The sequence below is a fragment of the Saccopteryx bilineata genome, chromosome 5, assembly GCF_036850765.1.
Source record: "Saccopteryx bilineata isolate mSacBil1 chromosome 5, mSacBil1_pri_phased_curated, whole genome shotgun sequence".
Taxonomy (NCBI): Eukaryota; Metazoa; Chordata; class Mammalia; order Chiroptera; family Emballonuridae; genus Saccopteryx; species Saccopteryx bilineata.
Window position 1 is genome coordinate 203,111,477 of NC_089494.1, and position 16,896 is coordinate 203,128,372.

Here is a 16,896-nt window from a genome sequence, read left to right on the forward strand (position 1 = left end):
CATGTTGATTATATTTTTTTTCTTTGAAAAAAGCTTTACTTTATGCAATGCCTATTATCTCTTAATTCTGAAACATATGCCTTGCTCCCTACCTCTTATATTTTCTTTAAAGACCTAAAAGAATAAAGCCTATTCATGCCAGCCTTGACTTTCATCCATGACCTTGAGATGCTTCATATGTTATCAAGGAGCCATAACCTTTCATTGTCATGTAATATGTTTTGGGGAAGCCAGAAGGCCTGGGCTTGCAAAAAATAACTGCTTTGGTGTGGTTCCAGGGTTGACACCTGGAATACACAGATGAAAGTTTACAGTTTACTTGGGAAGACAAACAAAGAAAACTTACATGGAAATATGATAGAATACAATATAATATTTGGTTTAATTTTATGCAAGGTCAACTCTTAGACATCTGCGATATCAACCAGTCAGAAGAAATAGCTCTCATTTCCCGGAGAGGGCTAGTAAGGAAGCAGTAGGTAATTAAGGCTAATTAACAGCTCCCTAGCAGCTGAAAGAGTGGTGGTAAGGTGACCCCTAGGAAGTTGTATTTTCAAGGAGGCATTGATGGCTCAGATACCAGGCCTACTAAACCTACTTCCCTCCACGTCCACAAGCATTAATGTGCTTTCTTCCAATAATGTCCTAAAGTTCTTGCAGAAGTTGCTGAGTCAAAAGGGAAGACATAAAATACTGTTAAGCTATTGTTGCTAGAAGTATCAAGATGCATGCTTATCTTAGGGTGAATCAGTGCTGTTAGTTATTTTATTCCAAAGTAGACACATTGCAGTTAAGTATTAAAATATTTATTTTGTAAAGAAGTCTGACTTCCAATAACTTTATAATACTTTGTTATGAATACATGGAAATATTCAAAAAAAGTAAACACATTGTTACCTACTTTGCACTTGTACAAGTTTGTTTCCCTATCACTATTTACCTAGCCAATGAACAATGTTTCACCAATAAATAGCCCGTGATTTCTAAATACTGCACTCTGTCTGCAGTTGCTTAAGCTCCAATCAGGGTTCCCAAGTAAAATAATTTTCTCATATTACTAAATATTAATAGCATCAGTTTTTAGTATTAGCCATAATTTATTGCCTACACAGAGGGCAAAGAGAAAAAGTTAATGCAATAAAATATATTTTATTAAAATACAAATGAAAATTTAATACTCTTTACTAATCCTCTGTGGTAAATAATAAAATATAGTATTTGAAACATAATCAGTTGGGCCCTGGCCGGTTGGCTCAGTGGCTAGAGCATGGGCCTGGCATGTGGATATCAAGGGTTCGATTCCCAATCAGGGCACACATGTGACTATCTACTCCTCTTCCCCTCCCTCTCCCCCCACCCCTTTCTCTCTCCCTCTTGCAGCCAGTGGCTTGACTGGTTTGAATATCAACCCCAGGCTCTGAGGATAGATAGCCTGGCTGATTCGAGCATTGGCCCCAGATAGAGGTTGCCAGGTGGATCCTGGTTGGGGTGCACATGAGAGTCTGTCTCTACCTCCCTTCCTCTCACTTGAAAAAATATATATACACATATATGTATGTATATGTATGTGTGTGTGTGTGCATGCATATATATGTGTGAATAATATCAGTTGATAAATATTTAAATATATCAATAAAAATGGAAAACTTAAAGCTATAATTAAATATTCTAATTCATAAAGATTTGGTATAAATATACTGAGACTCATGGACATAGATAAAAGTGTAGTGGTAACCAGGATGTAAGGGAAGGGACCGGGAGTGGTGGGAAAGGTGTAAAGAGGGAGAAATACAGTGTGTCCATAAAGTCATGATGCACTTTTGACCGGTCACAGGAAAGCAACAAAAGACGATAGAAATGTGAAATCCGCACCAAATAAAAGGAAAACCCTCCCAGTTTCTGTAGGATGATGTGGCAGCATGTGCACATGCACAGATGATAACGTAACACCGTGTATACAGCGGAGCAGCCCACAGCCATGCCAGTCGAGATGTGGACGGTAGAGAGGAAAGTTCAGTGTGTTCTGTGGCTCACTAAATTCGAATCCGTGAACAAAGTGCAACGTGAATATCGGCGCGTTTATAATGAAGCGCTACCACATAGGAATAACATTACTCGGTGGGATAAGCAGTTGAAGGTTCGAAACCGGCAGTTTGATGGAGAAACCCTGTTCTGGTAGGCCATCAGTCAGTGACGAGTCTGTAGAGGCTATACGGGATAGCTACCTAAGGAGCCCTAAAAAATCTGTGCATGAGCCCGCATCGAACTGCACTAAATAGCTATGAAACTGGGAGAGTTTTCCTTTTATTTGGTGCAGATTTCACATTTCTATCGTCTTTTGTTGCTTTCCTGTGACTGGTCAAAAGTGTACCATGACTTTACGGACACACTGTATAAGGTGAAGAAAAATGATTTGACTTTATGCGATGGGTATTCAATATAACCAACAGTTCAAATGCTATAGAAATGTGTTATCTTAAACCTATGTACTCTTATTGGTCAATGTCACCCTGTTACACTTAATTTTCTAAATAAAATAAAAAAAGATTTGGTATAAATGTAACCAAAGGTACGTCTCCTGCACATTGACATGAAAATCATGTTTTTCTCTTCTGATCAGAAACCATTTAAAAACATTTCAACTTAAAACAACATCTTAATAACAAGTGTATGCAATGCTTTTACAAAATTTTTGATAAATAGGACTAAGTCATTGAAATTCAAGACTTCTAACCACATTCAGAAAGAGCTGCACTGTCAGCAATTGCCAGCATTTAATCTTCCAAGTGAAAAAAAAAAAAAAGGAAAATATTGTTTCGTATCTTCTAGCTTCTCTGTCAAACAAATTACATGAACTTTCCCCCTAATATTTCAATAGTGCAGCCAGGCTTCCAACTACACACATAACACATGTTTCTCCAGCAGAAGTCCCGGCCCCAGTTTTTCCCCATTACCCACATCAATTCAGAGCCATCTTCTCTAATAAGATCTGCAATGTCTATTACATCAAGGTGTCCTCTTCAATAGAAGTGCCTTAATTTAGAGTCGGCGCCTCACTGCTGGCAGGGACTGCTTGTCATCTCTATTAAATCCAGAGCTACTAGGATCAGGTCATTATCAGTCACACGAATGCACCTCTTAAGACACTTCCTGTCAGGAACAGACTTTCTGTTAGTTTTGAATCACTCCTTGAGACTTAAAATATTCCACTGTTAATTTTAATCAGAACTCTTTCCACTAAGATAGAAAGAGCATGATTTCAGTGCAAACTGACATAAACATTTTGTGGAGATGAACTTAAGGTGTAAATGGATATGTTATATATACTGAGAGGAGGAAAAGGATTACAAATTACAAATTTATGTAAGGGGGGCCTACAAACAGTAGTATCAACTAATACAACCCAAATCCATAGAAATTGGTAAACAACTCTAATACTTAAAATAACTGGAGGAAATAAATAAAAACATGCGTGTGCTTGTCTGATTTTCTTTGTGGCAAAGAAACCGGGAAAAGCAGAGCCAACAGCGATCAGTTATCTGGAGACAGACTATTTTCCCTATCTCTTTAGCCTCAGTCAACAGTAGTTTTTTGATCAAGCATTAGTCTGCATGTACAGATGGATTGTGAAATGTGGTTGTTTATAAAACATCATTATCTTAAAGCACAAAAGGAAATAACGTTGAACTGAGCAGCAGTGGTTCTCAGACTTGATGCACCTAAGCCCCAATCCCTGATGACATAATTCAGCTTTCTACAAAAGCAACTTGTTGATTCTCATGCAGGTGATATGTGGATTGCATTTTGTAGTACAGTGGCCCCCAACCTTTTTTGGGCCATGGACCGGTTTAATATCAGAAAATATTTTCACAGACCGGCCTTTAGGGTGGGACAGATAAATGCACAAAATAAAATTATGCAACCGGCGTAAAAACTGTGGTATTTTTAAATATAATTGTCGAACTTATGGGACAAGCATCAAGAGTGAGTCTTAGACGGATGTAACAGAGGGATTCTGGTCATTTTTAAAAAATAAAATATCGTTCAGACTTAAATATAAATAAAACGGAAATAATGTATTTATTCTTTCTCTGCAGACCGGTACCAAATGGCCCACGATCGGTACCGGTCCGTGGCCCGGGGTTGGGGACCACTGTTGTAGAATACTGCTGTGGGGTAGGGGTGCATGTCAGTAAAACACAAAAGCCTGCTGAAATTTGGGGGAACACAAATTTATAGGGGGAAGGGGGAACACAAGTGCTTATATTTGTCCTGATTTACATTATATATGTGACCTAGTTTTGGAAAGAGAATGAAAGAAATAATATAACTTGGGCTTATAATAAATTACTGAAATTTACTTGAGACACCAGTGTTGCTCCATCAGTTTTAGGGTGAAATGATTCAGGCAACAACAACAAAAATATGTAAAATAATATATTAATTATCTTTCGAAAATGAGGTTCTATAAGACATGATGCCAATAACTTCAAAGCTCTGTTTTAACCATTCTCTATCGATCTTCCTAAAATGATTTCTATACTTCTTGTTAGGTGAATTATGTTATCTTGGTGAATATTCACCACTGGCTTAATGTAAAATATCCTGAGTCAATATCCCAGTTCTACTAGCCAAGGGGAAATTCCATGTGTTATATCCCATGTCTTAGAGAACTTCGCTGTGAAATAAGTAATGTACCTCACTAGGGATGTGGGATTAAATGTGGTAACACATGTGACAGAGCCCAGTAACAAATATAGCACAACATTGTTATTTTTCTTCTTTCTCTTTGATTGTTAGTCTTTCCTTTCTCACTCATGTACTTTTTTTATTTGATGCTTCTGGTTTTATAAAAGGTGAATTAAATGATAAACAAGCATATTAAGCAGCATGTATTAAATGAAAAAAGATTTGGAGTGAGAGTCCAAGGCATCAATGTTAGGGTTTGGGATATTCAGAGGATTCAGAGTACTGAGTTCAACCTTTTTTTTTTTTCTGAAGTGAGAGCAGGGAGGAAGATAGACTCCCGCATGTGCCTGCTGGGATCCACCTGGCAAGCCCACTAGGGGGTGATGCTCTGCCCATCTGGGGCTGTTGCTTCGTTGCAACCGGAGTCATTCTAGCACCTGAGGCAGAGGCCATGGAGCCATCTTCAGTGCCCTGGCCAACTTTGCTCCAATGGAGCCTTGGCTGCAGGAGAGGAAAAGAGAGAGACAGAGAGAAAGGAGAGGGGGAAGGGTGGAGAAGCAGATGGTTGCTTCTTCTGTGTGCCCTGGCAGGGAACAAAACCCAGGACTTCCACATGCTGGGCCAATGCTCTACCACTGAGCCAACTGGCCAAGGTGAGTTCAACCTCTATGTATGTGAACACAGTACTGGAACACTTTAAACCACAGAACATTATTAATTTGGGTACACAAATAGAAATAATTCAATTTACACAATAATTTACATATAATCATTTCATAAAACATAATATTGAATAAAGTAATTCATTTACAACCTCATATATAGATGAGGTTATTTAGTTGATTAGGCTAGATATAGCTACTTTAGGGTTTGTTTTTTTTCTCATCAAACTATAATGTAATCATTTCCAGATAAATTAAAGTCATACTGTGCTTTTGAGATAAATTCTTTAATTTAGCAACAAGCTGAGTTAATCTATCCTTTTCACTAAACTGTAAGCTCTGCTTTTCAGTTTACTGTCTCATTTTTCTCGTTGGAGTAAAGAAGAAAAAGGAAGACAGAGGGTAAGAAACAAGGTATAGAAATAGAGAAATTACGCATTTCTTTGTGTTCTGAAAATAATAAAATATAATGTTTTGTTAACCATGGTGGCTAGTTGTATTTATGTATTCTTAGCTGTATCACTAATCTAAGCAGGATTGGCATATATGTTCTTCTTGAGGAATAACAACAACAACAAACACCTTCACAACATCAGCAGCATCAGTGATTTGTGAAGTTCACACAAAATTTATTCATTCATGTAGTTCAGTTTCAGGACATTAAATCAAAACCATTATCCTCTCACTCAGGTGTATCAGGCCAAATATATTTATATTTAAAGAATTCTTTGCCCAGGAGAGTCTATAGCATGGGCAGTAATGACACAATTCAGTTATTCTCACTGCTGAAATGAAGACCTTCCATAGTGAATGGTCATGCACACTACAGGTAATGTATTCAGTGTTCGGCTCCCTTTCATTTTCTGGGTAATGGGGATTTAAGAGACCAAGTCTTGAAATTTTTAAAGAGAGTTTGCTCAATGGAGTTCAAATATCAGGCTAAAAGCCAGTTGAAATTTTGATTTGAACATTGCTTCCCAACCCAGGTGTGGCCTGCATTTGATAAAACATTAACTTTGTTCTGTATGTAAATAAAATTGTGGCTATCCAGGTGCACCTGCTGTATGGTATTATGGGCAACCACAAAGTTATCAGAGTGTAACACAGAAAAAATAAACAGAACAAGTGTGCTAAGGGGCACATTTAGATTGCCATTGTAGATTATGTACACAGTTAAATCTTTCTGTCAAATATGTTTAATGCAGTCACTGAATATAATGTATAGCTACATGGAAGCTAATTTCCCCAAGGTTCCCATATTATCCCCTAGTTTAGGTGAATATATTAAAAATTCTCTCAACAATTACATCACTGAAGGTGTTTAAAAGTACTACAGAAAAAGAAAAAAAAAGTGTTGCTAAAGGAATATGGAATGGGTTATGCTTCCTTTTAAGTTCTTTTGTGAACTGACAGAATGATAGAGAGGACCGGTACATTTCCTACTGACAGGTGTAATGTTACCCCTACTTGAAAGGCCATGGCTTTCAAAGGGGATGAAAGCCTCCAGCTGACGAATGAGGGAGGAAAAGTCTGACAGGAATAACATGACTGTCGCAAGGGACTTGAGTCATGTGGTCCTGCGGTTTACCATTTGGCCATGAAGTTACAAAGATTTACTGTGTGCTCTGAAGGGATTTGGAACCAGTTTATTTGCATTTACTTCTGGAGAGCTGATAGTACAACTCAGTGAAACTGCAAACAGTGTGACCAGCTCATCCCACAACTGATAATGACATAATGGTTAGAGGCCACCCAGAGCAACTTAACCATGACTGATGAACCCTGTTGCCAGCCAGTGTCTGGGCTAATCACAAGATTCCAGATAGCAAAGCAATAGGAGTATAAAAACCCTTTATCATCATCACTGAATGTGAACCATTGGTTTCCATTTAGAAAGAGGCCTATATTACTTTGTAGATTTTATAGTATTGAAAAATAAGGTCTCAAAAAACTTTTTAGCTTTAGGTCCATTGTGGTAAAAACTTAAGATAACAGGTCTCCAATTATATCAATGAACTAAACATCTTACCTTCTATACCATTATTATTAAAGCACTGGGCTTAGAAATAGCATTTAAGAAAATTAAAAATGTAAAAGAGAAAAGATCTGTGTGATCTACTATAATGGAAGAATGTGATGAGTGTTGTAGGAAAGACAAGATGGGATGGGAGGTCAAATTAAGATGTGGCTATTTCTCATTAGCCACTAAATTAGTATATCATTTTGTGTAAACTGGTACAACCGTTTTGTAAAATAGTATGGAGTTTCTTCAAAAAATCAGAAATAGAACTACTATATGACCCAGGATCTCCAGAAAAAACCCTGTAGTGGGCACAGGAATACGGTCATAGCACACAAACATGCAAATACATAGCCAGGTTAAGTATCACTGGAAAACTACTAAAACATAACACATAAAATTTCACTAATGTCATGTTAACAAAATATAAAAAACGTTCTGAACATTAAATGCACATGAAAAAAAATAATTATAGCATGCCTTGATATTTACCCAAAGGGGCTGAATATTTACAACCACAGAAAAACCTGCACAGAGATACTTACAGCAGCTTTATTCATAATTGCCAAAATTTGGAAGCAACCAAGATGTCCTTCAGCGGGTGAATGAATAAATAAAGTGTGGTACATCCAGGCAATGGAATATTATTCAGACCTAAAAATAAATGAGCTATCAAGAAAACTTAAATGCACATTACTAAGTCAAAGGCTGATCCAACTGAATGACATTCTGGAAAAGGCAAAAAGTATGTAAACAATAAAAGATCAGTCGTTTTCAGGACTGAGTCCTGAAAGGAATGAGCAGAGAAAGCACAGCGGGTTTTTAGGGCAATAACAATACTCTGTATGATACTGTAATGATGGATTCATTTCATTTCCTATTTGTCCAAACTCATAGCATATACAACACCAAGAGTGAACTGAAATGTAAAGTATGGACTTTGGCTGATTACAACGTGTCAGCGTAGGTTCCTTGCCTGTAATAAACGTGGCACGATGGCGAAGGCTACGCACGAGTGCGGGCAGCTGGTAAATGGGAAGTCTCTGTACCTTCCTCTCAATTTTGCTGTGACTCCAAAACTTCTCTAAAAAATGAAATATTTTTAAAAAATCATTATATATTATATTATTACTTTGGCCCACTACAAAAAATAAACAAGAAATAAAAATAAAATTAGCTCTTATTACTCTGCACTGCTTAAAATTCAATTAATATTAAAGAGACATTCTGTTGAAATAATCCAACATGAAGTGAGACTTTTTTTTTTTTTTTGTATTTTTCTGAAGCTGGAAATGGGGAGAGAGAGTCAGACAGACTCCCGCATGCGCCCGACTGGGATCCACCTGGCTCGCCCACCAGGGGGCGATGCTCTGCCCCTCCGGGGTGTCGCTCTGTTGCGACCAGAGCCACTCTAGCGCCTGGGGCAGAGGCCAAGGAGCCATCCCCAGCGCCTGGGCCATCTTTGCTCCAATGGAGCATCGGCTGCGGGAGGGGAAGAGAGAGACAGAGAGGAAGGAGAGGGGGAGGGGTGGAGAAGCAGATGGATGCTTCTCCTGTGTGCCCTGGCCGGGAATCAAACCCAGGACTTCTGCACGCCAGGCCGACGCTCTACCACTGAGCCAACCGGCCAGGGCTGAAGTGAGAATCTTTATACTTCAATAAATAAACGCTATAAGCCAAACCCTGAAACATTTCTAAAAGGATATCCCTCCAAATAGTGTCCTTCTCTCACCACATAGTTTCCTAACCTTGGAAATATTTGCACGAACAGCATGGCACAGTCATCACGATTCCTTAACACAGTTAAATAATATCACAGGAAGAGTAATTTAATAGCTGAAAATATTATTGAGATTGCACTGTAAAGTTTTACTCGTAGGAATATTGCACATAAGGCAAATATTTATTTACAAAGTCATATTATTTAACATAAGGTAAACATTTCTTTTTTTCAAAAGCAACTTTACCTTTCTGGACAGAGTAAAATGCACAAATTGTATATATATTTATATATAAGATTCTATATATATTCTATATAATACGATTCTATATGTAATATAATATATATAACATATATAAAAACTTTTCCAAAATATTCACTTATACCATCCTTTATGTTAAATTATAAGGCCCAATTTAAGTCTCACACACTATGCAAACTGCAAATACATAATTAAAATAAATCTAAATGTAGGTAATCCCAGAACTGAATTTTATCATGAAACATTTCCACCCACCATTTCCTTCTTTTCATCTCCTTTTCAGTACTTTCTCTCTCCCCAAACCCTCTCACACAAATATACACACTGTTTACCTAGTTTTATTTAAGAATTCTAACCCATTTTTGACCCTCCACCTGATTATTCTATCTCTTACTCACTATTATTACTCCTTAAAAGCCTTGGCTTCATCCTATTAGGTTATATCTGCTTTCTATCAATGCCAAAAAAGACAAGTTCTTTAAATAAACTTTAGGAAATAAAAATGTGGAAGTTGTATGGATCTTTAAAAAAGAAAAATCTAAGTTCTTTTATTATATCCAAAATTATATATATATATGTATATACATATATATATATGAAAGTCCTCATTTACTCCAAGAAAATCGTGGAAAATATCAACATTTGTGTATTGCTGTAAAAGCACTACTTTACTTGTACCTGCCATTCATCCAGCCAGTGAGTAATTCGGAAAACAGTAGCAATAGACCTTGGAGTGCAGTATAGGTAGGATGAAGCCAAAATGTTTTTCTAACTTGTAAAGGAAACTTTTCCATGAGCACTACATTCTGCCAGTTGCTTCCGCAAGGTATGAGTAGCATCAGCCTTCTCTGTTGATTTAACTCCAATAAATTAAGAGGAAATCCAAGTGAGGCATGTTCCATAAATTAAATCCTCCTATTAATGTATAATTTGAATCCCACCCTCTGGTGTTATTGGAATTAGTCATTAGTCAGGCACAGTGAAAAGTATGAGAATATAGATAATTAAAATAAACAAAAAAAAAACCTATAAGCAACTATTATTTAAATGTTTCATTTACTATACTTTCCTTTCATGAATCCACTTTCCATGTTGGTGGAATAGATTCATGACTGTTATTACATTTCTATTTCCACAGCATTAGGTAATAGAAAACAAGTATTTCACTTCTACAGTGAAACTTTTCCCAGTTGTCTTTGCACCAATTAGATTACCAAACAAGCCATTAAAACAATTCTTCTGATTCTGGACTCATACCCTTCCAATACTCATCCCTCAGTCAGAAACCAAGCTGTGGTCAGTACTGCCTTTGGTTTTCTGAAAAATGACCTAATATTTCCCTGATTCTGTATTCAGAAAATACTGAGATTCTTATATCTCAGTGTTTCTTTTATCTTATCATTCAGTTTTACATTTCTCCCATATTTACAGCTCTAACCCCCGGAATCATCAACCTTCTTCTCTCCCTCCTCCCCTCTTCTCTCCATTTTGCCTTATTCTCCTTACTTACTCTCTATCTCCCACTCTGTCTCTATCTTTCTCTGTATCTTTCTTCCTATTTCTATCTCTGTTACTCTCTCTAATTATCTCTCCTTCCTTTTTTAATTTAACAAATGCTGGGCACCTAGACACCCTTGTGAAATAGCGAATACATGGCAAACAAGACAGGTATGGTCTCTATAATTATGGTGCATCTTGCTTCTTGTCTATCTAAGGAGACAGACATTGAAAACATTGCAAGTGTGGTTAAGTTTAGAATATGACAGGACCAGAAAATAAAAATATTTAACATTCTATGTTATATTCCTCCTAAGAAAGTAACATCCAAATTGACCTCTGACAGATATAAAAAGTACACACAATAAAAAGTATTCAACCCCTGTCTGGGTAGCTCAGTCAGAGTGTTGTCCCCATACATCAAGGTTGCAGGTTCAATCCCTGGTCAGGGCACATATGAATCAACTAATAAATGCATAAATAAGTGGAACAATAAATTAATGTCTTCCTTCCTCTTTCCCTCCTTTCTCTCCCTTTCTATTTCTCTCTAAATCAATAAATAAAATGTAAAAAGTGTAAAAACAAGAAGATATAAAAGCATAAAAAATTGGTAAGTAAAGGTAATCATAATCTTGACTGAAATACCCCTGTTCTCTTTCTCTTAGGTAAAGGAAACTGTCCCAAAATACTAGCTTTCCTGACATCTATCCCATCTTCCTTCTTCTTTCCCTCCTTTCACAGACATTTTCTGAATGCATAATATGTGCCAAAGACAAAAATTTCAAATAATAATTATCAAAATTATTGAACAATTACTATCACAACTTAAATGCTTTGCTAGAAATGTATTGTACAGAAAACCTCAGATAATAGAAAGATTTATACAGTAAATGTATATTTGTTTTTTAACAGCAAAAAGGAAAAAGGAATAAAAGTATTTCATTTCGAATACAGATTACAAAATAATAGAATGTCCATACAATTAATATTATGCAGCTTTGAAAAAAACTGATGCTGATTGATATACATGACTTAATATCACAAGCTAGTTGAGGTATTCTGTTACATGAAAAAGTGAGCTCCAAATGAGTGTATATAGTTTAATCCCATTAGATAAAACATGAAAAAATATTTCTAAATATCAATAATTCTATTTATAGGTATATTTATATTTCTATATCTATCTATAACTATATAATCATTATGTAGGATAGTTTCAGGAAGATTTATAAGATAGTATTAGTTTCAAGAGACAGTAAGCTTGGAAAATGGGATTCTCACTTTAAAGATTTATACTTTTTATTAAGACTTATTTACTTGTTTATACATTTATTTATTTATTGTTTTTAATTTATTCACTCACTAGAAGAGTTGAAAGCTTCGCTGATTCTTCTTTTGACAAGTGAAGTAGCCCCTTTTAGTATTATAAAAAAGAAAAGAGGAAATTTGGCCCTCATTACCCTAAGAAAACGGGTGAAGTCACCAAAGCTGTCCCAGCCAGAAAACCATGGGAAACAATGATGCTGCCCATGAAACATACAAAACAATGCAGCACGACTAACTTTTAAGAACTTAATATACTAAGATTTTGAAAAGTGCCATACCGTTAAAAATGAAGGAGTACGAGATTTATCAGGATGATCACTTAGTAAGTTATATAATATCTAATCACTGGGTTGTACAACTGAAACTAATATATATAGTACTGCATGTCAACTGTAATGGAAAATTAAAAAATCATTTAAAGTAAAAATATAAATGAATAAAAATTGACAATAAGGAAATTCTTGAGGCAGTTGAAAAGAATCTCAGATTACTTCAGGGTTAAAAGTCACCTGCTTGATCTTTACAGTGCTAAAATAAACAGAAAAATAGGAAAAAGATAGATTCAACCACTTTCCCAGGTACAGAACAAAAGGGTAAGAAACAAGCAGATTGATTAATTTTTTTGTTTTTAACTAGTTGTGTCCTATATACACAGTATAATTATCTTTTCTCAAAATACTATCATTCAGCTGAATAATTTTGCCATGGGGAAAAAAGGTTTGGCACAATTATTGCATAATGTTGGAAAATCATCATTAACGTTTTTTCTCCTCAAAAAACATATTTCAAGATGAAAAAAAATGATTAGTAACAATAGGTGACTATGGGCAAAGGGTATAGAGGGTTCTCTGTATTTTTCTTGTCTTTTGATATTTTAAAATTATTTCTAAAGAAAAATATTTTTAAAGACCTGGCATAATATGTTATCAAGTAGGTGATGTAACTGTTTATTGTTTTTGTTTATAAAAACAAGTAAATGTCCTCTTTTCATTGTATTTGCAGGTTAAATTTAGAACCAAAATGAAATTCCGCAAGCAAAACGCTCATTCTTGAAAATACGTTTTTAACATTTTTTTTCTATTCCTTATATTTAAAAAGGGAGGTAGTAAAGTCAGTAAGAGCATTCCATAATGTTATCTTCTTGGTTACATCACCTAGTTTTTCAGTTACCCAGCCTGTATTTAGAGTAAGATGTATTAGTATAGCATTAATGTTTAAAGAAAAGAGATTATTATGAAAACACTTCAGGAAAATAATTTTGTAACTCTCATTAGGTCACTCTTTGCTTTTGGAAAATAAAGTCATAGACATGTGTATTAAGCAGGTGGCTGAAAAGTAAATGCTGTTCAATAGAAAATGTATTTGCAGAGAAGTCTGTTTTCTAGTTTCCACTTTCTGAAATATGAACAAATTATCTCAGCATGACCTCAAGTGAATTACAAATAACCATTTCTCTTTAAATTGAAGTATGAATTTTACATAACTTAGCCATGAAAATGTAGCTTTGAAGTTGTTTCTTTACATCTAAACTTACCTTTTTGAGCCTCTATTTTCACTGGTGGCAAAACATGTGGTCTTGCCAGTGTCGAATAAACTCAGCTACCCTCATTCTATTTAAACACGCTTTCTTTGAGGAAAATATTTGGTTGGTTCAGAATTCTCCTCTTCTCCATTCTCCTTAAAATCCCTAGGTTTAAATTTTTCCTTCTGATAACACACTGACCTCAGGGGACAAGGGTCCAAGCCAAGGTCATTGACAGCTATCTATCCTGCCTTTCTGACGTGATGTGCAATTCAGACTTTTGTACAATTCGTTACTTTTTCCTATTGTTGTCCCTGCATTCACCTCAAAACATGAGTGTCCCTCCTTCCAGTTGCCAGTCATGAGCACACACCACCAGCACTTGACAATGCAGATGGATGGGGCTATCCAGAGAAACCTGAAAGGCACAGAAGCCGTAGAGCATACAGTGTCCCCAGCCCTCAACTCTCGTCACCACTTTTCAGGTCTATGTGTACATGCCCTTTGTTCCACCATACAGGGCACTTGAGTCAGTAACAGACCACCTAAGGCTGAGGGGCAGGGGAATCCATCTGATCTGCAACAGTAGAATCCTCCTTATCAGACGTGGCTTTGTTAGGAAGGGGAAGCCTCTGGACCCCAGCGACTCTTCTTCTGGGGAACTAACTCATACCCACACCTGCTGAGCTAGCTGGGAGGAAAGGAGATTTGCCATGAAGGCCACTGCATTTGTCTCTCATCAGCCTAAATCTAATGGTTAAGTATTTTTATATTTGTTTTTATCCTGGAATTCTCCTCTGTCATTGGTCAAAGATTTGATGTTTGATCTCCTTACTTAGTACTTTTTGTGATTTTTCAAAATTAAATTTTTTGAACTTTGGGAAAAAATATCATGGTTCACATTTGACTCTTTGAATTCTTTCTTTCCACGGCTATATACTTTTATTTACTTCACCTTATTTCTAAGCATAGAAAGGGTATGCCATTCCCCCAAAGTGCTTGAAATAGCAAATATCTGAGATCAAACATGAATCTAAAACTCTGACCCTAGTACCATATATATATAAAAATAGAATAAGTTTAAATCCATTTAATAGAAACCTTCATTATATTTTTGGACATGCAGAACCATTTTTCAGGAGCTGTCCCTTTCAAGAAAATCAAAACCAAAACCCCTGAATTTTTATGGTTAAAAGAAAATGAACAACCACATTGTGCCCTAACTCTCACGAGAGCTACAATACAACTTGATGAAACATTCTTAATTTTGCTACTTTTTACAGCTACACAAGACAGACAAAGCTTGTTTTTTGTTTCAAACCTAATAACAGGCACAGGGAGTCCAGTCTGTATTATCATACATTTGCAATTGAAAATAAATGTACACTGTGAAAGGAGAAAACTGAGTTAAACAGAAGCTGATTAAATGCTTGAAAATATTTCAAGGCACAGTCCCCTTGAAGTGGTTCCAGAAGGTGACACGGGTGTAATATAAGACCCTAAACTACATCAGAACTTCAGGACTTAGCAAAAGGGTAAGAGGGGAGTTCATTCACGTAGAGGAAAAGAAAATTTTCTTTGGACTAGTTATATCAGATAATATGTTTGTTTAAGGAAAAATAAACAGGTGGGAAAAAGTTCTGCATGCCTAAAGTGGAAGGAAAGCATATTTGTACCTAATACATTGCAGAAACTGTTTTAGTACAGCTCACACTTTCAAAAATATCCCCCTCACACCGTGGCCAAGGTCAGTTTGAATTTAGGTAATCTGCTATATATATAAGTGCAGATTATTATATGTGTTAAACTGATCTCAGAGGTATCATGACACCTTACCTTTTAAAAATATTTTCCCTATTTATTATTCATGGATTACTAATTTTTCCCTTTGAGATCTGGTAATCTTTAGCTTTTTGTTTTGTTTTGTATCCCAATTTCAAGTGTACAACATCCAAGTTTCCTACTGATAATCAACAACCTTCATTCCTTTATTGCTAAAGGCACATATTATGATTTTGTCATATGACTTATAAAAGCACTACTGTAAATGTTTCAGGAATAAATGATCCTTTACATGTTAAACCCAAGTTTCAGACCTCAAAGCTTTCCTGGTAGTGTAACAGTAGCAGCCTGCAAGATCAGGAGCAAAAGTACCTCATTTTACATGAAACATAACAACACAATCATGAGGTACACCCAAGAGAGTTCTGAGTCTGCACTCACTGCTAATAGGGGTTCTTAAATTCAAAGCCTCTGCAATGCTGAAGTCATACTTGTAGACTAGTGAAAAAAAATAGTACTGGGGATGAGAGAATTTATTTTCTAGACCCCACTGGGCCATTAACTGCAAGGCTTAACCTCAAAAGACTCAGTGTTCCCACCTCTCCTTACCAACCCTATGGATGACAGTAGAGAATCAAAGGTGGCTCATAGCATATGGATGTTAGGCATGTGAGTGTCAAGAACTAGGTATTGCCACTGATACTAAGGACTTAAAAGCACCCTGCAACAACTTATGAAAGTGTCTTAAGGCATAATGTAATCATGGGGAATAATTTGGGAATAAATTATGCAGAAAATGAAGAAAATTATAGTGTGGATTCAACAGCAATATAAGAGACAGACCTAGAGATTAGACATAAGATGTGATGGCAGGGAGCCACAGTTCATTTTATGCCCTTTCATATCATCCAAAATAGTGAATTGCATAAAATAGACATTTTGTAAATGCGGCAGCTGAAATGAATGCACACACAGGGACTTTTTCTTCATCAATTTGGCTGAGTAAAAACTACTACTCTGCATAAAGTTCTTTACTTTCATCTAGTTGGAGGTGGCTAGAGGCTAAGTGTGACATTTATGTGTGCATCATACCATCTTGAGGATGTTTCTTTTCACAGAGGGGTAATAAATTCACACAGAAACTAACTTACTCTGACAGAATGTGGGCCAGATTCCAATGTCAGGTACCCCACTCAGACTTTATGAAATGGAAAAACATATACAAAAAAGATAATTTCTCTTATGGTTTCCTTTCTAGAAATGTAAAGAAATATGACCTGGATGAGAGTAGGTTAGATATAATGGAAGAGTTTTGCTGAAACAAGGTTTGAGATCGGGAGCTATGTCAGCTAAAGGAGGAAGCTTTCTATTGTATCAAAGATTTCAGGGAACAATGCAATAGTATCCAATATTTGC

The 16,896-nt window shown here is 36.1% G+C and overlaps 1 protein-coding gene across 2 annotated transcripts in view; it reads right to left on the bottom strand.

The window, feature by feature from the left end:
* The window catches only part of CFAP299 (cilia and flagella associated protein 299), a 725,440-nt gene that overhangs the window by 390,125 nt on the left and 318,419 nt on the right, over positions 1 to 16,896 (bottom strand). The window contains exon 4 of one of the 2 annotated variants that reach the window (XM_066280904.1): positions 997 to 1,016. The exons of the other annotated variant lie outside the window; for it this stretch is intronic. Coding sequence (XP_066137001.1) covers positions 997 to 1,016 — 20 coding nt within the window. The remainder of the gene's footprint in view (positions 1 to 996; positions 1,017 to 16,896) is intronic. 2 annotated transcript variants of the gene reach the window in all.